This window comes from Trachemys scripta, chromosome 5 (genome assembly GCF_013100865.1).
Source record: "Trachemys scripta elegans isolate TJP31775 chromosome 5, CAS_Tse_1.0, whole genome shotgun sequence".
Taxonomy (NCBI): Eukaryota; Metazoa; Chordata; order Testudines; family Emydidae; genus Trachemys; species Trachemys scripta.
The window spans coordinates 53,114,088-53,139,350 of record NC_048302.1 but is presented as its reverse complement, the minus strand read 5'-3'; the positions used below and the strand labels follow the sequence as shown (position 1 = coordinate 53,139,350).

The window sequence follows — 25,263 nt, the reverse complement described above, 5'->3', positions numbered from 1 at the left end:
ATGTTAAGTGTGCCAAATGAGTGATATAACATGAACAGATTTCTTGTTAGCCATCTTTATGCAATGGCATCTGATGCACAGTCTGCACACTCACCAATAGGTGAAAAAAACCTGTTACATCACAGTAGCAGTGTTACAGGTGTGAAGGTATTTTTCACTCAAGATCTGCTTCTGCAATTATTTACTCATGTGCTTAACTTGAAGTATGTAAGCAGTCCCCATTGAGCTCAATGAAACTACTTATGTGTTTAAAGTTAAGCATGTGTGTAAAAATTAGCAGGATTAAAAACTAGCCCCCGTTTTCAGTGCCATATAATGTTGTTCCCTTTTCAAAAACAAAGCACCCCCACCCCAAACTAAACCCCAAAGCCTACATATTGGGCTGAATGTTCTCATGCTTTTCTTTGCCCAGAAATCAACTCTTTTAGGGTAATTTGAATTAAAAAAAACACAATTATTTCAGTAAGAACTGAGGCCATTTTCTTTTATTTCTCATCAGTAGTATGTTGGCCAGTTGGTCCATTAAACAAGATCCCAAGAACCCCCAAGTTAAAGCTCTTTCATAGGGAATCATTTGTAATTCCTTTCTTTGGAAGGGTGCATGCTCATGGCTGACATCGGGACTGATATGAAGCATATAGACTTGTCCACCTTCTACAGACATGGTATTGCACTTGACAATATATTGGTGAATTTCCAAACCGAATTCAACTGTGGCCCAGAAAAAAAGTCACAAAATGACCTCAAAAGACAATCAAGCCCTGGTACATAGTGACTAATCCATGTCACCCTATATTTAACATTGCTCTGAGTCTTAATTATTTTATTTATTGTTCTATTAAAAATATCACTTGGAGGCCCTGGTCAGTAGTGGGTCACCGTACAAGTAGACATGATCACTGCTCTGAAGAGTTTATAAGGTTGCCAATTTTGGTTGGCCGTATTCCTGGAGGTTTCATTGCATGACATTAGCTTTAATTAAAGATTAATCTTTAATTCCTGGAGACTGAAGGACAATCCTGGAAGGCTGGCAACCTGAAGTGTTTACAATCTAATTTATAACAATGCACAGAAAATGAGTGTAAGAAACTGTAGATAGATGTTAAGGGAGGGTGAGAGTAATGATAATATAATTTAGCCAAAAGAGTATGTGAAAGATTTAATTAGTCACTGAGGCACATCAGAAAGTGTCAGGACCTGTTGTGCCCAGTCCAATACCATCTTAAAGGCAAGGGGCTTGATAATATTGACTAACATTTATGTTGAGTAGAAATTTGCATCACAATATTACAAAGTGCTCTGCAAATTACAGTTTTGTGTGTGTATATATATGTCTCTCTCTCTCTCTCTCTGTATATATTGTGACAAAGTTCTGTCCTTGACTCTGTTATTCAGATTTTTGCAAGGAAGTGTGTAATTCACCGCTGCAGGTGGAAGAAGCTTAAAAACACTAGCATCAGAAGGCTGTTGTTTTAAACTGAAGTCAATTTACTTTGGCAGTGATATGGACAAAACTTGCAGATACATTATTTACAGTAGCATTTTATGTGATCTAGGACAGAGAAATTACTCTGAAAAAGACCACTTGTCCAGTCTTAGATTTCTACTCTTGTCAAATTGTCCAGCAATAACTATTCCAAACAACAATCAAGCCACCTCAATATTTGTTTGCCATTAGCCATTGCAAAAACCAATAGTTAGGGTTCTGTTTCACCAATCTTCTCGTCTCCTGTTAATATGAATTGTATTTTTCTGATCTGAAGAATTTAGTAACATAAAGGTTGACACTGAAGATCTCTTGTTCACTCATTTCTTCTGCCAGATTAAATGTGCGCAAAGCAGTCACTGAATAGTTCTTGATAGATATTCCCAAGCATCATAGGTGGGGTGTTGTGAACAACAAAATTAGCAGTGCTTTCTCTTTCTGTTATCTGTTGAGAAAATGCATGAAAGTACTCATTTAACCATGGCTTTCAATGCATTGGTGATGTTGTCCGAGGCAAATATTTAAACTGTAGATATTGAAGGGGTGTTAATTCATTCAGCAGACAATGTACATGAAGTGCAGAATGTTAGCCCTATTGCACAGGCCTTCTGTTAAAGTCACATTGAGGGGGAGAAGCCCTCTGACCTGAAATATCATTCATAATGCTCCTGTCATACTATCAAGGAATGAGAGACTAACATTCCTGCCTCTAGTATGTGGGGGGGAGGGTCAGCGAAGTTTTTTGTACCATATTTATGCATATTTGAAATGAATCATGTCTCTTGGACACTTCTGGGCCCTTTGGAAAATCTGACCCTTATTTAGGTGCCAAAAAGGGAACTGAATGCATTTGAAAATCTGGCCCCAAGTCCCCCTTATTAGCATTAGCAAGATGTCTTCAGTTTAGCTGCCTAATTACAACTTATTTCGTGGGTCTAGGTTTATTTTTTTTATAGAAGCATTCTCAGCATGGCCCCACTGAAGTCAAGGGCAAAACTCCCATTGAATTCAGTGGAGTCAGGATTTTACCTGGGGTGTACAGGAGCTGAAATATTATAAAATGGGACTGTTCCTCTTCCAGATTGTAATTGTTTTGTCTTGCTTCCCATCACCAGCATGGGCTTGTTCCACCATCCCTTTTTAGAAATTGTCATTCTTTTCAGAATGAAGTGACTTTTAAGCTGCTCTTCAATCTTCTCTTACAGGTACAGTAGGCAGAAATTATAAACTCCTTATAAATTGTCTGCTTCTGCTCCTGGGGCCACATAAAAACAGGCATCCTAGATATGTCTTAGTACACTCAAAATAAAGGTTGAGTTTGTAGGCTTGTCATAAGGGGGGAAAAATCAAGCCTAACCCAATATGTTAATTTGCATCCCAGTAGGAACCTACAGGAACACCTATGTCTAGGGAGATATGCAAAACTCACCCAGTGTGAAGGGACTGCAGTTCTCTAGAAAAAGGGATAAAGGAAAATAACTTGGTGCTTTATATGCCACTGTCTTCTATCTCATCCTGTGTCTTTTTGGACTGTAGGCTCTTTAGGGGCAGGGACTGTCTCTTATAATGTGTGTGTACAGTGCCTAGCATAATGGGGACATGATTTCAGTTGGGGCTATGCTGATGATAATACAAATGATAAAACAAAGACCATTTATTCCACATAAACAAACCATTTTCAGTCCTGATCCTGTAGTTCTTTTTGGCAACATTCCCTTCAGAATTGAAGAGGAGTTCTGCCTGCGTAAGTAGTCTACGATTTGGCCTTTCAACAGCCACAAATATTTTAAAGATAGAAATTACAACACACATGATTACAAACAATGCTTTTAATACTTTGTGCAGAGACATTCCAAACATTTTACCCTATTCTTACAACAATAATCTCTGCAAACATTTAAACGATTCCACATTAAGTGCTACACATAGAGTATATCCATATAAGGATATACACAGTTTTAAATGTACACAGTTTGAAACCCACTGTCTATATATGAATGAGGTGATCCCATGCAAAATGGAAAAAAAAAAAAGTCAAACCCCAAAATACCTCAAATCTGCATATGACACATAGTAATAGATAAGACGTAAAAACTAATCTTATCAGGAATAATTTCAGCTGAGATCAGTAACAGCAAATAATTTTCTAGTCCTACCATTCATTTTATTAGGCATTTCAACCTGTATAATCTGTGATAAATTATAATTCTGGGCTAATAAAGGAACTGAAGGGCCAACAATACTGGGTTCTATGAACTAACATTACAGTGATTTGAATTTTTTTATCTCATAGTAAACACCATATAATTCAAAGTGTCCGCATGCCTAACTTCATAAACAAAAAGCCATACTGTAACAAAATATATAGAATAAATACAAAGAATGCATTTCTTTTAGCATGTTTTGTAGGCACTAATGTATCATACTGTTATGGTACATAAACAGTTACAGCAGCTGAGTATGACTCCTGTACATTGTAAAATTATTTTAATTTCTGACAGGGTAGTGGGTTTATTATTCAAGTCAATTCAATTTTATTAAATCCCCTATGACATATGTCTCTTGCAAATACAAAAGAATCCATACACAACCTAAACCAACATCAGTATCCATATAATACATTAAAATGTCAATCAGAACTGAATAAGGGCAAAAATTGCTACAGATTTGATTACTACTAAAAAAATCCAAAAAATGCTATCTTTTGAGATGGTAATAACATTATTTTTTTATATAAAAGAAGTAAAATCCAGTGTGTTCTCAAAAGCTGGAGAATTCTACAATCCAAAAGATAATGAGGTAGATCTTCCAATGCTTCAATTTTACATGAGCAAAAATGAAGATGTGAAAGAACTTTTCCATAACTATTTTAAAGACAGCAATTCCCATGGGTTGGAATATTAACTGAGTATTTGCCTTCCATAACAGATAATTTGATAACTCATACAAATATGTTTCAAAACATGTCCTGTCTTCAAAGAAGAAAACCAAAAGGCAAATTTAGAATCATGAATCATAGCCAGATCTTCTTGTTAGGTAATATCTGTCACTTCTCTGTTTGAGTAGTTGATTATGTCGGTTAAAAGATATTGACAATAAGTGAGAAATAGAAAAACCCAACCTAGTTATAATAAATTGGAGGGTCTTATACCATGAAAATAAGGAGTATCCTGGTGGTTCCTCCATCTCCTGAAGGCAAAAATGAGGCAATCTATAATCTGGAAAAGTACAGATCTTAGACCAGGGGTCAGCAACTTTTCAGAAGTGGTGTGCCAAGTCTTCATTTATTCCCTCTGATTTAAGATTTTGCGTGCCAGTAATACATTTTAATGTTTTTAGAAGTTTTCTGTAAGTCTATAATCTATAACTAAACTATTGTATGTAAAGTAAACAAGGTTTTTAAAATGTTTAAGAAGCTTTATTTAAAATTACATTAAAATGCAGAAACAACAAGGAGTCTGGTGGCACCTTAAAGACTAACAGATTTATTTGGGCATAAGCTTTCGTGAGTAAAAACCTCACTTCTTCGGATGCATAGAGACCTCCGGACCGGTGGCCAGGACCCAGGCAGTGTGAGAGCCGCTGAAAATCAGCTTGCAATATAAGCTCTACTACTTACAGTAAAAATAGCCATCTTGACATGTAAAAACAAGGTGAGGTAGAATTTAGGAGAATTAAGTGTCCTCAAAAATATATTGAATGATCTTTAAGGCTAAAATTTGGCCCCTAAATCAAACTTCAGCTCCATATGGTCCCTTTATTTTAAGTCTTTATGGTAAGAGACCAGTGGCCAGAATGATAAAACTTTATCCCTAAATAAGTAAAAACAGAGACTTGTTCTACAGGATGGCCTTCTATCATCCGCTCAATTTGCAGAGGGTAGTTTCCAAAAATCATGACCTTGGTCTCCTTATAATTGAGAACCAGGTCTTTAAAGTTATAATAGGAGGAAAAATGAGATGATAACCAGTGGAGGCCTCTTGTCGTTTGTGATAAAACAATCTACATATTGTAGAATTATTTTAATTTCCTACAGGGTAATGGGTTTATTAGATGTACTTCGATACTTTACACCTAGATCCCTGGCCCATTTTAGCCACTTTAGTATCATTTGTCTTCATTAATGTATCCAACTTAAAAACTATCTAATCTACTGTTTGTGCATCTATATGTACATTACTATTTCTCAATCCATGCATTCATAGGGGATATAGATAAACAGTAATGTACATGATGTTTCTTATAGGTGTGTGTATATATATATACATTTACATATATACACACACATAAGAAGCAATAGGTATCTGAACTGTGAAGTTAAAAGGTTGAAAATCACTAGACCGCCAGGGATATGTTTCTGTCACTTTTTTCAGTTTCAAATTTATATTATATTCATAGATGTGAAATAGCCATTTATAGTTAGATTTGTACATTTCCTTTTCTCTCTGCCTCCTTGTACTGGAGTGATCAAGGCCTTCAGTCGCAATTAAAAGCTGCAGCTGCACTAACAGTCTTGTGCTTTATAACAGACATTTTGCCCCAATTCAGATGTCTACACCTTTCATTAGCGCTTTACTGCTCCATAGGCATTCTGGACTTCTGACTTTCATTTTAAATCACTAAACACACACACAGGTTATTATTTCTCTGTAGTTGAAAGTTAAAGCACTTTGAAAGCTATATCTGCACCTGTCATAGTGATGTGACCCTAAAAACACTCTACTGAGTAAGGTTTTGCAAGGTTTGGTTCTTTCTTTTGAAACTATAGGAGGCAAATTCTGCCCTCAGGTGCAAGTATGTCTTTTGGTGCAGTGAAAGTGGCCTATATATCTATCTGAAGGCTGCATTTAGCTATAATCAGTGGTTGTGATACCTCTCCTCTGTGTTACAAATCTTTCTGCCATCACAACATTTCAGTTTTCTTATACTGTATGTCTATAGGTTTGCTCCTGCTCCCATTGACGTCAATAGCACAACTTGCATGATGTCAGAAAGTGCAAGATAAGGCCTTTAGCATTCTGTGCCTAACTGTAGTGAACTCTAGGGGCCTGATTCCACTCTGGGGTAAACTATTGAACTGAATGGACATACACTGAAGTAAAACCAGTGTGAGGGGAGAACCAGGGTACTTAAGGAGGCCTGATTCCTCTCCCACTTATACTGGTGTAAATGAGGAATAGCGCCACTGAAGTGAATAGTGAAGTCTCATACTGGTCTTACATCGATGTAAGATCAATAGGAGAGTGGAATAAGGTCTCGTTACCAAACTGTAATAAGTGTCAACATCATTGCTAAATGATCAATTTAAAATACCAGGAGCTAGTGGCAGATCAAAATCAGAATCATGTATCTAACTGCCTTATCCCAAAGCTTTGGGCATTCAGACATAATGGGACTCAGACTAAATGGAGGAGTGGTACAGATTCTGGAAGACAAAAACCACCCAGGAAGTTTTGCCAAACCAAAACCGTGTCCTACTTTTGTCCAGTTCTATCAGAAATGTACATAGGATGTAGGCATGCCATTAAACATGAAATCAAACCAGCCCTTCCCCCAAAAGAAACCAGCCCAACTCTGCTGGCCCTTTTAAAGGTTCTATCACACAGTTACCTGTGGTATATTTTTACATAAGAGTGAAACCAGGAGCTGATCACCCAGTTAGAATTTTTTTGTTTAAAAAACCAACAACCCCAAGCCCTTTGCCATAATTAATCTGGTTAGAAACCTGCAAATAAATGGCAGATTTAGTGCAGCACAACTTGAAGGAAGTGGCTGTAAAGGAAAGCAAAAGAGAGAGAGAGAGAGCTAAATGTGTTGGTCAAAAGAGAAAAAAAGTAGAGTCAGGAGAGGCTTATTAGGAGGGCAGGGATTGAGAAGATGAGTTAAAATGATGAGGACAAAGTATTCTTGGTAAGCCTGGAATTCCTTTTGGGGGTTCTACTGTCATTGGCAAACCACACAAGCCTCATTCATCTGGGCACATTTATTCCTAACTTAATCCCCCTGAAGTCAGAGATGAATTTGGCCTGTGGTGTTTAAGATGTCATCAGAAGCCCTTGATGGAATTATGGCCTAGCAATATACAGTTGCATGTACATAATTCTCTATGTAAAATTCATGTGTTATATATTGTAAAAGAAATGAAAGGTAGCTGTTAATTCCAAGGCTTATAAATATGTCAGTGGGTTTTCATAACTTCTTAATAAATTACAAGAATTTGTAATTGTAACCACTCAAGTGGTTTATGATGTCACCAGACCCACATGCTGCACTGTACTTATAATTAAGTACTGTACCTTGCACGTTTCTTTGGTTTTCTTTTTAACAGAATAGATACAGCCCATTAAAAATAAAACCACATTTGTTCTTTGCACTGACATCTTCATTGCTTCCTCTCTTCCATATTCTCTTTTAACTTCTTTTTTGTCCCAAGTTTTTCCTCTACTTAAGAACAAAAATTTATATATATCTAAATTAAAAAGAACAATTGCTGCAGCAGCTATTTTTAATCAGAGATGGTGCTGAAGTAAAATCAAATATACAAACTGGCGCAAAGCTGAAATTTGACCTGAATCCTAACTGTGTGGCTGCCCACCCTTCCACATCACTAATGGTAGTGTTGGTTAAAAAAATGGGAAAATTATATAATTCAAAATTTTGTATTTGTTTCCCCTTTGATCTATGCTTTACCATTAGCATCCATATCTATTTTTAATAGTGCTTCAGTGTTTGATCACAAAAACTAGACACAGAGCAGGCTAAACCTTGTAAATGAGATTTAAAAGTAACAAACCGATTTTACAGTGCTATTTAACACCACTGATAGAAGGCAGGGAAAAATGTAAGCTCATACTTCGTAAGTTGCAATTTAGTAATGCCATATCACCTACACAATGCCAAATTCTGATCTCAGATGGTTTATTAATTAGCTCTATTAGTTTGTGGTCAGTTTTGGTATATGTGACAAGTCTAGTGACAAGTGATTTTTGGCTGCCTCAATTTTTGAGTGCCAAAATCAGACACTTTAAAGTGTGGGTGCTCAGAACCTCCTGAAACTCATGCTTCGGTAAGGATTATCAAACTGGGCACTCAAAATCATTGGTCTCTTTAGAAATCATAGGCCATTATATTTGGTTTGCATTTAATTTTCCAAAGAAGAGAGAAGATGTAATAATAGCTATTGATGTCTGGAAACTGACTCCTACCATGTGACTGGGAGGTATATAATTTTATAATCCTGAACCAAGCTATGTAACGGGGGCCAAGAAATACCGACCATTCTCTTACCAGCACTCTGGTGTGTCACACCCTTATTAAGTTATATATAATACATCATCTAGTGGTATATTTAGTAAAATTAGTTAGCTAAAAGTATAGTGTGACACCTCAATATTGAACTTTACTATTAACTAGAGCTGATCCAAAAAAAGGTTAAGTACATTTCATGAAAAACTTGATTTTATGTGATTTAAACAATTTCATAACTTCATTTTTTGACAAAAATAATTTTGAACTAAATCTTTTGAAAAATGTCATTTAATTTTGTGGGAGGGTAGTTATATCAACATTTTTTGCTTTTAAATTTTCATCAAAAATGGCAAATTTCAAATAAACAAACATACTTTTACAAAACATTTTGATTTAGTTGAAACATATTTTAATTATTTTTAGCTCCCAGTTGAAAACTTTCAACCAGATCTTCTACTAACCTTTACTGAGAAGAGGGATAAAACCACTTCTTCTATTGTGATTGTATTTTGTAAGAAGGATCAGGGATATGCATTAACAAAATAAGAATTAGCAGGGGTTCTGCTGTATTGAAATGCATGTATTCTGGGTCTGTTCCTGCTCCCAGGATTGATTTGTTCTGACATTGATTTCAGTGGAAACCGAATCCAACACTTAACGTGAGGAGAGAGAGAGAGAGAGAATTCTAAATTACATTCAATTTTATGACCCCTTAATTTAAAATATGGGGAGTGATGCATCCAGTATTAAATAACATATGTTGTTGCACTAATTTGCTCTTCTGAAGATCTTAAATAAATGAAACAAATTAAAAATAAAACCATTTCCATTAGCCATTGAACTGATCTTCAAACAAATGCATTTGAAGTATCTCCTGTGCCTTTATTCACACATACACACGTATACAGATTTTGTGCAATGAAACAGGTGTCTTGTTCAACAAAATGGTCTTATTTTTACTTTCATATTTATCTGGAAACAAAAAAAGTATAGATACACACAGAGAGTATTAGCAGCGTTCCAAGTCACATTTTACGAAAGCAGATTAGATTTTATACAAATGAAACTGGTGTACATTTCAATGAATATTTTTACTCGGGCATGAATCGACTGTTCTTAACAACAAAGTTTAAAAAGCCAGTCCAAAATTTTAACACTTCAATGCATTTTTAAATTATGCATTTAGTCATAACAATTTAAAAAAATACTGGAACAAAAATAATTTTTAAAGTAGCACATGTACATTAGATCAGAAGATGGTTTCATATATTTTATTAGCTTAAAGGACACAGAATAACACTACCTAACCAGAACTCCAGGCATGCATGTACATAAATATATTAAATTAAAAGTAATTATACACTTAAACATCCTTTTGTCTAAAAAAAAAATTAAATCCACAGATTAACAATAAATCCAACTCTATGCATTTACCACTTCATCAAGACACAGCTGTTCAGTTTTTAAGATATTACACATATATTTGTTAGAATTTATATGCATTATACATATATTATATATTACATAAGTGTGTATACATACATGGTCTTCAATAATAATATAATACTTTGCACTTACATAGCACTTTCCATCTACAGAGCTCAAAGCGCTTTACAAAAGTTGGCATTATCACCAATTTGTAGATCGGAAACTGAGGCACAGAGAGATTAAATCACTTGCTTAAGATCACATAGAGAAGCAGTGGCAGGAAACCCAGTCTTCTGACTCTAATTCCTTTTCTCTAAACATTAGACCATTCTGCCTGCCTAAAGAAATTACACACAGTACATCGTGGTTTGTAACCACATACTTAGACATATAAACCTATGGATTATGGTCCTGATCCAAGAAAACACTTAAGTACCCGCATAACCTTAAGCACATGACTTCAGTGGGATTACTCATGTACTTAATATTACTCGAGCACTCCAGTGCATTGCTGGATAGGTGCTGCCTGTAGGTGTTAAGTAATGTAATAGGCTATAAAGATATTTAAACATAGTTTGAGTGAAGATATTTTCCCACGTTTAAAATGCATGTACCGTATTTGATAGTTATTGTCAAAAAATAACACTACAATATGTGGTCAGAGGAATGACATTATAGTAAGGTCCTCAAATGTCAAATTTTGCTAATTTCCCTTTTTTTGCAGTGGCTACTATTAAAATTGTTACAAATATGCTTTTTGCCTAATTCAAATAAAAACAGTATGATATTTCTGAAAATTTATAAAGAGAATACTGGGAAAATAATGTTAATACTAATAGCTGCAAATGAGGTTCTATTCCTGCATTATTATCCATGTGGGCATAGCAGGCTGACTGGGAGAATTATTGTCTCTGATATTAATGGTGATTACTGCAAATGCATCAGTTGAGTTTCCATCTGTTATGACTGTTTATCTTGGTATGAATGGGGTCTAGCTTGTACTATGCTGGGCGTGCATTATGTTTTGTGACTCCTTCTAGAAATGTCTGGACTAATTGGATTTGTATGTCATATTAACACATCACCTTCTGATGCAAACTACTTCCTACTCTTGTAGCAACACACATCCTCCAGATAAAAAAAAAATAAAAAAACCCCAAGAGGTAAGGCAAACACAGCTGCTACACTCATGTGCACGCACGCACTTTCTCTAACAGTTCAAGATGTCCTGGAGACCTTTGAAATTTTAAAATATTGTTATATCCGGTATTGTTTCAGTTTTATTTTTATTGCAAAACTAAACAAATGGGAAAATATCCTAGACAATGTCAAAGAAACTTAAATATTTAATGCACTGGGCCACATTTGTCACTCGGAATGGGATGGATGTTGGCTTGTAGAATTTAAAACAAAAATCTCATGCAATGTGATACCATCTTGTTGGTTTGAACACATTTCTAGTGATAATTTCCAATATATTTGTTTATAAAAGCCAGTAAATGTACTGTAGGAATTGTAGTACACATGTTCAGTAAAGAGTTTTCTATTAGCATACATGGTTTGAAATGATCACTAGAAATATATGTAGGTCATCCAGAACAATAAAATCTATCCATTGCTCCTTTCAAACCCAACCCTGCAGTCCTTCTGTAAAGAAAACTCCTACTAAAGTCTGTGAGAATTTTGTTTGAGTAAGGACAGCAAGTATGGTGCCTTTATATATACAGCCCATACTAGTAATTAGTAATACCTTGTAAGTGGGCTGGGGATGGATGAGTGATCAGTCTCTTTACTATTTAGTGAAATCTCACATCATATCTAAGCCATTGCATATTTGGTATATGTCACTATTTATGTATGTATATTGGGCCGTAAAGTGGTGACACTGTTCTTTCCCAAGGCAATGTATCAGTAATACCGCCTTGTAAGTCAGAACAGCTTTTGTAAATCCACATGGAATTATTTGCAGTACTCTGATTTCTTGGAAGATCTTACTATGAATATATAGCATGTCTAATTCTACCATTGGATATGTGCATACAACACCCATTGATGTCAATGGATGTGCATATCTACAGGCATAATTTTGTATATTGTGTGCATGTACGCAAACACCCAAGTCCTGATTCTGCAAACACTTATGCACATGCTTAATATTATTAGTCCAATGGGACTGCTCATGGTAGTAAAGTTAACTACTTGTGTGTTTGCAGGATTGGGGCTATCAATTGGATTTGAATGGTGTAGAATTCTTACGCCATATTTGAAAATGTGTCCAAGGTTCTAGTGAATTGTTAAGTTCAATAGATGAAATCCTGGTCCCTTTGAAATCAATAAAAGTTCTGCCATTGATTTCAGTGGATCCAGGATTTTACCTTAAATGTCCAGTTGGGGTCCACTTCAGTATCTTGTTATGGTTGGCTCATAAAATGGGACCATTGGCATTTTTTTAGTTACCTTCTTGCCTGCTCGCATGTATTTAAAAACCTAAGATAAGATCAAATGTGTGAAAGGAGAATAACTTACTGTGGGTCAAGTGCTACACATTTTTAAACAAATAAAAAATAATCTGGCAACAGAATAAAATCCTCACATAACTGATGGAAATACCTGTAACAAAACACAAAAAGGACTAGATATACTCTGTACATAAAAACAGGCCTGGATCTGCTGTCCTTGCTCTAGTAAAACTTCCATCAAGACTAATGGCTGCAGGAACAGGCTTGAAGGGATAATGTATGCAGTGATATCTGCAGTGAAGTCCTGCTGCTGAGTAAGTGGATATCTTCTAAGGACTTAATCCTAAAAATAACGTCAGTGGGAGTCTTTCAGTTGACTAGAGTGGACTTTAGATCAGGCCCTCAGAGAAACGCTATAGTAATTGAAGGCTAAGCATTCAAGTGGTCTCCACTCTTGTTTTCATACTTATATACTCTGAAAAGTAGAGTTAGTCAAAAAATTTTGAATGGAAAGTGTATTGAAATATTCCCCAGTTTTCTCCTGTAAATGATGAAAATTTTATCAAAACCCTATTGACTTTTTCAACATTTTTTTTCAAAACTTTTTATTGAAATGTTTATTAAAGTAGGTTTTTTTTAATCAAAAAGTAGGTTTTTGGTAAAATGGTTATGAAAACCTGGTTTTTGGTAAACGAAGAAAATTGGAAACCATTTTGCCAATGTTTAGGGTAAAAAATTGATTAAAAATACCCCAAATAGGTCAGTTTTGAAACCTACCAAATGGAAACAACTTTGAAATTTCAAAAATTTGTCATGATATTTTTCTCATTTTTGATCAGTTCTTTTAATGAGATTACATTTTGACTAATTCAATAGACTGTTAACTTGGTAGTTAACATTAATGATTATTTTAAATATCTAATACCTTCTTAAATACTTTCACAATCAGCGAAAATTTAGCTGAGCAATATTTCTTTTTAGGCATTATCAATTTTCTCCCTTAGGCTCCAATCCTGCAACAACTTATGCATATGACTAACTTAATACATTTGAATAGTCTTCAACTCAGTGGGACTGCTCACATGTGTAAATTTACTCCTGTGCTTAAGTGTTTGCAGGATTGGGGCCTCAGGCACACACGTGTGCAAGTTAGCTTCATCCTTGTTTGTAATCCAATGCTAGGGAAAGAGAGAATTGTGAGGATCCACATTCCTTCATTCTGGGGAATCCCCTTCTGTTTCTCATTTGAGGGTTCTGATGGCTAGACTAGAAACAATCCCCTTCAAAGCTAATGCCAGTGCTGTTTTTTGAACTACCCGGAAGTTTGACTGTATAATAAACAACTGCCTAGCTCAAGCAGGTTACCTCCTTGACACTACTGAGCTTCATGATCTAAGAGTGAGGGACACAAGACTGCTACTCCTGAACCACAGCACATAGTGAATGACCAATGCCAACCAAGCTACAGTATTAGAAGTGGAAAAAAACCCCAAACCAATCGACCAAAAAAATAACACAGGCAGAATAATCAAAACTATCACTTAAAATACCTGTATTTTGTTTAAATTCTGCATGTAATGTGCCATGGGAAGGCCACTTTAGTGAGGCATCTGTCTATAATATGGATTAAAAAATAGTGAGCAGAAACAGCATGGAAATACTGATCTTTGCTATGAGGAAAGAGCTATCACGCCAAAATTAACAGAAGTGAATGGGAGAAGCAAAAGATGAGGAAGTTATCATGGCTGCCAGTACAGAATAGTTCTCCCTGATACTGATATTTGGATAATTTGGATGCATGGAACACAGTAACCTCTGAGGACTTGTAGACACTGTGGGCCAACATCTGCTCTTTGATGGGCACATGTAGTTCCCTTAAAATCAATGGAAGATGTTTTGTGCCAATCTGAGGGATGATTTTGGGCTAATATTTGCAGTTGGACAAGTCAGAAAAATCAGCATAATGATTTTTTGACTAGAAAGTAGAACAATTTGGGGCTAGTTTTATGGCAAATTCTTAACAGAACAAGTCTTTGCATCTCATACTGTCATATGTGGAGTAGAGAAGATGGTTCAATGGATATGCAAATATTAGACCTTCCACCAGATCAGTGGTGCATGCTATTTTTTTCAGAGAGAGGAAAGAGAGTTAGCCAGTGGTAAAGTGGGAAAATGAGAAATATAAATGGGTTCAATCCAGCTGGAAGCTAGAATAGAGCTATGTTGATATAAATACATTTTTTCCTCTTTGAGGGGAAAGACACCTGAAGGAATGTTTGAAATGTATATTGTGTTGGAAACAAAGGCATGGATGTGTTTCATAATGACCTTATTAAAATAAAAGACAGGAGAGAGAAACTCAAGCACATGCGAAAAACCCTACCTGGTCTCCTTAGCTGTTTGCCCCATTTAGCCAGTTTCATTTGGAAGCTCTGTTTTTCATGCTGGAAAACTCTTACTGAATACATAAGAATAGCAAACTAGCAATAAGAGTGCTACAGAAATAATTTAATTTTTGCATGTCAGTTCTCTGCAGTCAAACTTCTTTAACATTTTAGACTGTCGGGTCCGGAAAAGGTGACCTTAGTTTACTCGCCCCTTTCAATAGTTAGTGTAATTTCTTTTGAAAAATATGCAGTTCAAACTTCTAATGAAAAATATGCAATTCAAACTTCTTTCAAATGGACAGTCCTCATGTTATGTTACACACCCTGAGGGGCTTAAAGGAGAGAAGCCTGCTTCCATGGGATGGAAAAGATGTTTAATAATGCAATGAAACACAAACTCCTCTCTATCTCCCCCTTTCCCCTCACCCCCGATATTTTAGATCGATTCTTAGTAATAAGTATTGCAATCTTTCTGGAATGTGTCAAATGGATTTTATTTTATAAATTGATATGGATGTTTAAATTTTTAGGATGGAATCCTGCCCCACTGATGTCAAACGGGTGTTTTGCCATTGATTTTGATGAGGCCAGGATTTTACCCTCAGTCTTTAATGGAGTGCTGATGTCTCTTTTCACCATTAACAGTAACTAGGGGCCCTCTGGATACTAGACATTTTGTTGTTATAAGCTAACATCCGTGACTCTGGACAACTTCTTACTAGAAGAATTTAGTCTTTTACCAAAATAGATAATGTCACTTAGGGCTCAGTTCTTTTCAAAGAACTTGAAAGTGACTAGTAAAAATGGTATGTCATTCCTCTTCAGTTAGGTACGGAAAATATTTAAGAGTCACTGCTGATATGAACAGGTTTTAGAGGGGTAGCCGTGTTAGTCTGTAAATTACAGCTTGGAATTACTTTTGTTAAAGGAAGTGAAAAAAGTGCTAGTTGTGTTGGATATTTAAATGTTACAAATAATACTGCAGTAACTTTATTCTTATTTTGCTGACTCTATGAATAGTATAATGCATAATAAAACTGCACAATTTGACAGATTTAGACAGCTGGCTCATTCACCAGAAGTTCACATTTTGTTAATGTCGCCCACGTTGAATAAGGGAAGATTAGTTGGTAAGGTCAATTTACAAAAATGGTTGTCAGGACATTTTTTTTAATTGTAAAACTTTTTGTGATGGAATTCAGTAAAAAGACTATAGGCAGAAAGCAGTGGAGACAAAGAGCTGCTATTAACCTACAGATGCAGGCTACTGCAGGGTTCATTGCAAGATTTGTCACACTGCTTAGCCAATGAAGTGTTAGTGTGACTAGAAGGGACCACCCTTTTCTGGGGTAAGAGGGCAATTTGGTCTCCATGCTCATTTAATCCTGAGACTTCTTTGAATAGACTGTCACTTGAATCTACATTGTGCAAAATTATGCATGCACTTTTTAATGCAGACTATTGTTCACTAAGCACTCAACCAAGATTTCTCAACCAATTTCCATTTGGCACGAGGTCAGCTGAAACCCAAGTAATCGTATATGGAAGGCAAGTGTAGCTTTCTGTTCACTTTAGCCAGTCTCTTAACACAGATCGGGACAAATATCAAGCATACTTTCCTTGCAAATTTCAGATGTATTAAAATAAGAGACTGAAAACATCCATTAATGGAAAATTATTTAAAAGTCACTGTCCTATACAGCTCATTTTCTTATTGGTGGGAAATCTTGCTGGACTATGTTAGACTGCATTGCTTAAACTACTATCCACTGTTGATATAGGAACAGCAGTTTATAGGACTATGATGGGAACACTGTGGTTGTTCTGTTCTCTCTTTGTAGGTAAGTTTTTCTGTAAGGCAGTGCAAAGGAAACCTTATATGTGACAGGTATGAACACACAGATCTGGCTACACATCACGGGATCAAGGGGCAGGGGTGGATTGGGGGTGGTCCCCCAGTCTGAAGGTGTCTATAGTTAAAATATTAACTAATGCTTTAAAAAACCTGAATACAGCATGTACACCAAATTTATTGATACATTTACAAAAATTCATTTTTTGTTAACTCTTCAAGGAACATTTACATTTAAAACCATATTTGGCAATAATTGTCATATAATGTTTTGTACAAGTGACACCTTATGTAGCCAAGATTTGCTAAAATGAGCTCTTGTCCAGTGAAGTTCCATTCAGTGTGAAATCTGTAACAGTCTAATCATGTATAATCTGGGCAGTCCTGTTACAGTGAAAAGCACTTTTTATAAACCTTTTTTATGATATGCTGGAATTCTACAAAGATAGATTGGTGGTGGTTTTTTCATCCGTCGTAAAGGAATACATGTTGACACAAGGATACATGTCTAGATTAGATCCACAACATATTTAATAGTGTTTGCTCTCTCATTCCCCGTCATTCCAATTAAGTTGGTGAAAAATGTAACTTTAGTATTTTACAGGACATGGTAAAGCTGTTTCATCTAGGTGATGTCTATATTATAAAAATAAAATAAAATAAAATAAATATGTAACATGAACCCAGTGCCCAATGTTAAATAAAATATATGATAAAAAGCAGACCTTCTAGGATGACTCGTTTTGAGATATGCTGATATAATTTAATTATTAAACACTTGAAACAATCTTGATATTAAGTTGCAATAACCAGATTTCTGCATCTATGCCAGATAAAGAAGTAAGTGCATAACATTCTGTAATAGAGATACATTGATGAAGGTGAAGGTTACAATCTTACAATGAATTGCCTATTTAGGAATGCATTAAGGAGTCTGGAAATATTATCTCATAGTGTAGTTTATTTCACCTTAAAAACTGTTATAACCAAATTTAATTAAATCCAGCAGTTTGTACAGTAATGTTTCAAAACTCCTCTCTTTATTGTTATAATCAGATAGTTACAGATGTAAAATTGCTGGGATGTCAAAGAATCCATTATGACATCATAAGAGTCCTTTGATGAAAATGTGGTTTAAGTGGAAACACTGTGTAAACTATTTCACATGAAGAAATATATTTCAAAAATTCCACTAGTTATGCAACCACACTTATGATGGGGTTTTGCGTGTGTTGTACATCTATACATCTATGCCGATGTATGGATATATATATACACATGGAAAAAAAATTATCTGCACATGTCTGGAAATTATAGTTAAATTAATAAAAGTAAATTGAATCACCGGTGTTTATAGCAGGATAACAGTCTTTTTAAAATGACAGGATTCAAAATAAATGCCCGTTGAAAATGTAGTATCCAAATAGTCCCAGAAACTATACAATGTAGCTGGTTAGATCCAGCAAATAGGATGTCATGTCTATAATCTGATCAAGAATACCTGCCCTTGTCACTCTTCGGATGTTTCTATCCACTTGTTCACACTGGGGGCCAAGATATCCTTTTTTACACAAGCACTTATTGGGTCTTACACAGACACCTCCATGTCGACAGGCTGGATCACATTTTGCTGTGGGGGGGAAAAAGTATTCTAATTCATGTTGAGAATCTTACTAAGAAATAGAAAAATCAAAGGCATGCACATGACATGAGAGCTACTTCGCGCCAGTGACTGTGATGATAAGAAAAAAAAAATAAAAGTATGGAGTATGAAGGAGTTAATGTCCCCAAAGACCAAACTGGTGCTAAAAAAAAGTTGCAGAATGGATACCCAGAACTATAAATACTGTTTTCATGCTTCTAAGAGGACCTCACAAGTAATGGATTGTGAATATAAATAGCTATTTGATTTATGGCAAAATTTTCAAAAGTGTTTAATTGACTTAGGCGCCTTGGTCTCTTTTTAAAAAGTGAGTTAGGCACTTGGAAATCTAGGGTTCAGGTTTATAAAGGTATTTAGGCATTTTTCTCCCTGGATTAGGTACCTAAATCTCATTTTCAAAAGTTACTTGGCACCTAAGTCCCATTGACTTTCAGTGAGACTTAGGCATCTATGTCAGTTAGACATTACAATGCTGAGCAAAGCAACACCTAAATACCTTTAAAAATCTGGCCCAAAGTCACTTTTAAAAATGGGACTTAAATTCCTAAGTCATTAGGTCCACATTTTAAAAGATATTTAGGTTTTGCAGTGCTCCTCATAGCAACACTTAACTGATTTAGGAGCTTAAATCTCTTTCTTAAAAGTGGGGATTTAGTCATTTAGCAGCTTAAATCCCATTGACAGTCAATCCCTAAATATCTTAAAAAATGTGGGCTTTAGGCACTTAGTGTCTCTTTAAAAGATCCCTGAAAATTTACCACTGCAATTCTTTATTACTCAGTTACTCAGAATTTCCAGAGAATTTTTAACTGTAAATATTATGTTGAGTTCTAACTAATTTTAGCCAAACCAACAATAAATAACTGTAATTGTGTAACTTTTTTAGTCCTTTGTTTGGGATGGGCAGTATTATGATGAAAATATTCAGACATTTTTTGTCATGATGATGCCACCCTGATGATATTTAATGATGTCTAAGACAAAATAGATGTATAAAAACTCAAGTCTCTTGGTTTTCATTAATAATTTCTATTTTTCACTATAAGCCCCTCTTAGAACCAGATTATTGACTCACAATTATTTACTTTTATTATTTAGAATACTTTAGTGGCACAAGGTCCCATCCAGGGATCTGAGCACCATTGCTAAGTGTAGTCTGACATGTAGTAAAGAGAGAATCCTTGCTCTTTCCTAAGTTGCAAGTACAGGACTATATCAGATCATCCTACAGCCAACCTGCCAGAAGGGTAGGGATGATTAAGCACTCCATTAGATTCACATCGGAGTGCTTCTTCCTGGAGCTCCCCTTGGGTAGGGAAAGTGGAAGGGGTACTGTCCAGAGTACAGACTTGCAGATTTTAGGGCTTCTGTGCAGAGGGTCTGCCCTTTTGTGCTGCTGTATGGGATTCTTTTCCCAGCTAGTGCTGTGCTGCCATCATCTGTCTTACTTGCTTTTTATTGTATACCCACATCCTTGTCTGAGCCATCATCAGCTCAGACATCAGCTCAGCTCTGGGATTAGGGTTTGTTCATTAACTTTTGCTTCCTTTGATGACACACCCAGAGCAAAGTACTGGGTCCCAGAAAAAAGTTGGAACATAGATTTAAAAAAAAAAAAGAAGGCTTGGCAACAATTTGATGGATCTGAGATATGTAAGTGTTTATAACCCAGAGAATTTTCCCAGTGGATTATAAACATTTTACAATTATCAGTTATATCTTGTGCTGAAATATTTATCAAATTCTCTTTAATCAAATTAACTAGAGTCACAGTATCTTATAGGGAAAAATAAAATAAAAATGCAAAGGCATTTTAAATAAAAGACTACATCAAACTGGCTGACTTTAAAATATGGAAAGGAATAATTGTAGGGACAGATCCTGCAGCCCCTTCTCAGCAGGTAACTCTTATTTTAGTCAGTGGTAATTCTATGTGGGGGGAGACTGCAGATTCAGGGATTTAGGATCAGATTTTTCAAGGTACTGTATTTAGTTGCCTAATTCCCTTTGATTTCAGTGAGAATAAGGCACCTAAATGTCTCTTGAAATCTGATTCTTGATTTATATTACTAGAATTTCCTTTGTATTTTACAACATGGTTGAAAGGTAAAATAGGAGTATATTGTAGTCTATAATGTTATTGCCGTTAATTAATGGAACTCTACATGCTCTACTTAAGGATCTCACATTGTAGCCTTAAATATTACATATTGTAGATCTTTCATCTAGTCTTCTACTTCACCCATCTCCATGGTATCAAAGCGCCTGTTTGTTCTGTGCTTCTAGAAGCTACAGTAAATTTGCTTGATCAAAGATTTTATCTCAGCAAGTCATTAAAGGCAATTTTTGGGGTAGGTAATTGCTATTTTCATTCATTGCCATGAACCTAAATACTAACCAGTTCTGCAGAATTCTCCTTCCCAGCCTTGATTACAGCAGCATTTTCCCGTTGGAGTGCAGTGCCCATTCCGACAATGTCTTGAGCATTCAGATGTCAATATCTGTGCAGACTGAGCTGTTCTTTTGCATTCTTCAGGGACTAAAGGTCTGTAGAAAAATATACGAGCCAATTACTTATTTAAAAATCAGGGCCAAGGGGATAGAATGCTTTCACACGTGAAATAAAAAAAAACTTGCTTTTTTCTCTATTTCCTCTAAAGAAAGCTGTTTAAAATGGCCCATATAGAAAAGCGTTCCGTTTTGTATAGAAAACATGTGAATACTGTAAGTGAAAACAAATCTTTTCACATAAAAGGATTATAAGAATACTGTCAGTTGAAATCTTTTAAAGACCTTATCATGAATCATATAATTCCTTTTCCTGCATTCAGACTGTCATTGTTGACAGTGAACGTGGAATGCAAACTGTACTTTTTTCTTAATAAAGGCATGCTCCTTTTCTCATTGGTAACTGTCACAGTTTCAGGATAAAGTTGCCTGTATTCCCCATCCATGGTCCTTCAAGGGTACCCACTTAGGGTTTGCGGATCCCAGTTATCACCTCTCTTGGGTGATGACTTCTCTCTCTCTCTCTCCTCCCCAGCCGTTTTAAGGCTGCACAGCTCCCTGCCTTTCACTGTGATATTCCCAGCAAGCCAGCCCCTGTGCTTTGCTTTCTTCCCGAGGGCTATGATCACTGTAATGCCAGCAGTTACCACACAGCTCTTTCTAAACAAGCACATTTATTCTTAAGGTAAAAACTTTACATAGAAAGCATATAAAACAATTCAAGTTCCTATGCACATGCTAAAAGCTTGCTAGAGGTCATCCATTAGTCTTACTGGGCCATAATAGGCCAAGTCTTTCCAACCCTTTCATAAGGGTTGGGGGCTCCTGGGACAGAAGGTCCTGTCCATCTGCTGGATCAGAAAGAAGGCCCTGAGTTAGTTGAAACACAGTCTTTTGATACCATAAGCCATTTCTTTGTCTATTGGTTTCTGGAAAAAGCAGTTTGAACTAGGATATGCAAGACTCCTACAGGGTTGGTACCTCGTGGGAGGTGTTTACAATCTGAGTGATTCACTCTAATCACCTCTCCCCTGTTCTGAGTTCCTAGAGGAGCTGTGGCAACTCTCTCTCTAGGAATTGCATACAGTCCCTGGCACGCAGTAATACATAAGCTATTAATACTCTTAACACAATATGGTCTCCAAAGATATTGCATCTGGTTGCAATATCTGTCACATATACCAATACAAGTTTTGCCAGATTGGGAGCAAGATTGGGTTCTAAGGGAATAGTCTTTTTCTCATAACCATCATTCAAAGAAGGATGACACATTTTATGTTCTTAGCAAAACACAGTACATTGCATCTTTGTATGCAGTGTTGATGGAGCCGTGTCAGTCCCAGGATATTAGGGTGAAAAGTTGGGTGAGGTAATATTTTCTATTGGACCAATCTCTCTTCTGTTCTCTCACCAACAAAAGTTGGTCCAATAAATATTACCTCACCCACCTTCTCTCTAATGCATCGTTTCATACAAACTGTCTTCTAAGGTATTATTCAGAATTAAATAATATGTATTGAAACCACATATGAAGGTAGCACAGAACACCAATGCTATGAGAGATGAACTGCCTCCTGATGGAGCTCCCTGGTGGAGCTCAAGAATTTGATTTTATCTTAAAAGGCCCTAAATAATTTTGTAACTGTTTAGCTAAGAGGCTGCCTCTCTCCCTGGGCCTGTACTGCCACTACTGAGATCAGCAGCAGTGCTTAAGTGAGCTAAACATCTTCTGTACTGGAATTCACTTTCCATGCTTAGTCTGTTGAAGCCTGGTATTCTTTCGCATGCACTGCAGAGTTCGTGTCTCAGACTCATTTGGAGAAATTGGAGTCCATAAGAGGAGGAGCTGGAGGCTGAATGATGATTTAACTAGGGTCCCATAATATGGCAGGATTAATGATTTTCATTTTTGTGGGACTGTCTTTGATTTGGAACAATTGTATTTATTTAATATATATTTTACAAAGTATTTTATTGAACACTTTAAGTTTTTAATTATGTGGTTTAAATTTTACGACCTTTCTAGATTTCTGAATAGATACTTGACAAATCAAGACAATTTACACTTTAATAATAATGGGTGAGGAGCAGAGAAAAAGGTATAGGAAAGGGACAAAAGGGATTTTTGGACAGAACTTGAAAGAGATTAAGGGATTTTAGAAGATTCTCACCAACAGTTAGAATAAAATAATAGTTGTGTGGAGGGAAAGAGAAAGCTGCTGCTAGGCAAGTGTATGGAGTTGGAAGGGCAGTAGAGAGAAATAAGGTAGGCTGGAGGGCTAAAAAAAATTAGAACAATTCTGAACTGGATGTTGAAATGAATCAAAAGGCAGTGAAGTTCAAGGAGATTCAAGTAGGGAGAGACACCTAGAGAAAACTCCATAATATGGTGGAAAGAGGGAAGCATGTGGGGGGGAGGGGGCAAGATTCATAGACTCATAGACTCATAGACTCTAAGGTCAGAAGGGACCATTATGATCATCTAGTCTGACCTCCCGCATGATGCGGGCCACAAAAGCTGACCCACCCACTCCTGGAAGAATTCTCTCCCTTAACTCAACTGTTGAAGTCCCCAAATCATGATTTAAAGACTTCAAATCACTGAGAATCCTCCAGCAAGCGACCCCTGCCACATGCTGTGAAGGAAGGCGAAAAACCTCCAGGGCCTCTGCCAATCCACCCTGGAGGAAAATTCCTTCCCGACCCCAAATATGGCGATCAGCTGAACCCTGAGCGTGCGGGCAAGATTCTCTAGCCAGACCCTCTGGAAGAAGTTCTCTGTCGTAACTTTTAATATCCCATCATTGACCATTGTTACTAATTACCAGCGATGGCACGTTATTGACCTATTGACTAAAATCACTTTATCCCATCAAACCATCCCCTCCATAAACTTATCAAGCTTAATCTTAAAGCCAGAGAGGTCTTTCGCCCCCACTGTTTCCCTCGGAAGGCTGTTCCAAAACTTCACCCCTCTGATGGTTAGAAACCTTCGTCTAATTTCAAGCCTAAACTTCCCGATGGCCAGTTTATATCCATTTGTTCTCGTGTCAACATTAGTACCGAGCTGAAATAGTTCCTCTCCCTCCCTGGTATTTATCCCTCTGATATATTTAAAGAGAGCAATCATATCCCCTCTCAGCCTTCTTTTGGTTAAGGTAAACAAACGGAGCTTCTCGAATCTCCTTTTATACGACAGATTTTCCATTCCTCGGATCATCCTAGTGGCCCTTCTCTGTATCCGTTCCAGTCTGATTTCATCCTTTTTAAACATGGGAGACCAGAACTGCACACAGTACTCCAAATGAGGTCTCACCAGTGCCTTGTATAACGGAACCAGCACCTCCTTATCCCTACTAGAAATACCTCGCCTAATGAATCCCAAGACCGCATTAGCTTTTTTCACAGCCACGTCACACTGCCGACTCATAGTCATCCTACGATCAACCAGGACTACGAGGTCCTTCTCCTCTTCCGTTACTTCCAACTGATGCATCCACAGCTTATAACTAAAATTCTTGTTAGTCATCCCTAAATGCATAATCTTACACTTATCACTATTAAATTTCATCCTATTACTATTACTCCAGTTTACAAGGTCATCCAAATCTCCCTGCAGGATATCCCGATCCTTCTCCGAATTTGCAATACCTCCCAACTTTGTGTCATCTGCAAACTTTATCAGCCCACTCCTACATTTGGTTCCGAGGTCAGTAATGAATAGATTAAATAAAATCAGACCCAAAACCGAACCTTGAGGAACTCCACAGGTAACCTCCCTCCAACCTGACATTTGAGTGAGGAACAGCTGGATCTTTAGGAGGTGAGGGAATTGGAGGGAATACAAAGTTAGTGGTGGTTTTGGTAAGGGATGAAGAAGATGGTGGAATCTGGTGAGGAATATCACATATACTACCAACTAAGGCAGAACATTTAAAAAGCAGGTTAGACAACAGCTGTCAGGGATGGTCTAGATAATACTTATTCCTGCCATGAGTGCAGGGGACTGGACTAGATGACCTCTCGAATTCCCTTCCAGTCCTATGATTCTATGATTTTTAAGGGAGCCTCTTATTAAAATTTTGGCATCACATAACTGTCATAGAAGCATAGTAGTTAAAGGCCCATTAGTTCATCATATACATTGCCATGCCAGTCCAAGATTGCACACTTTTAGCTCACTATTACATGTCTAAAGCAATGGGGTTTCTATCACTTGTCCTTTTTTAGAT

The 25,263-nt window shown here is 36.5% G+C and overlaps 1 protein-coding gene across 3 annotated transcripts in view; it reads right to left on the bottom strand.

Annotated features, from left to right (window-relative positions):
- Positions 1-16,705: 16,705 nt before the first annotated feature.
- Positions 16,706-25,263, bottom strand: part of HHIP (hedgehog interacting protein) — a 95,788-nt gene continuing 87,230 nt past the window's right edge. Inside the window, exons 12-14 of one of the 3 annotated variants that reach the window (XM_034772735.1) lie at positions 20,922-21,070; positions 18,362-18,490; positions 16,706-17,496 (exon numbers count right to left, since the gene is read on the bottom strand). In XM_034772735.1, the coding sequence (XP_034628626.1) occupies positions 17,486-17,496; positions 18,362-18,490; positions 20,922-21,070 (289 nt within the window). In that variant the 3' untranslated portion in view covers positions 16,706-17,485. The other 2 variants (XM_034772736.1, XM_034772734.1) reach the window with 2 other exon arrangements.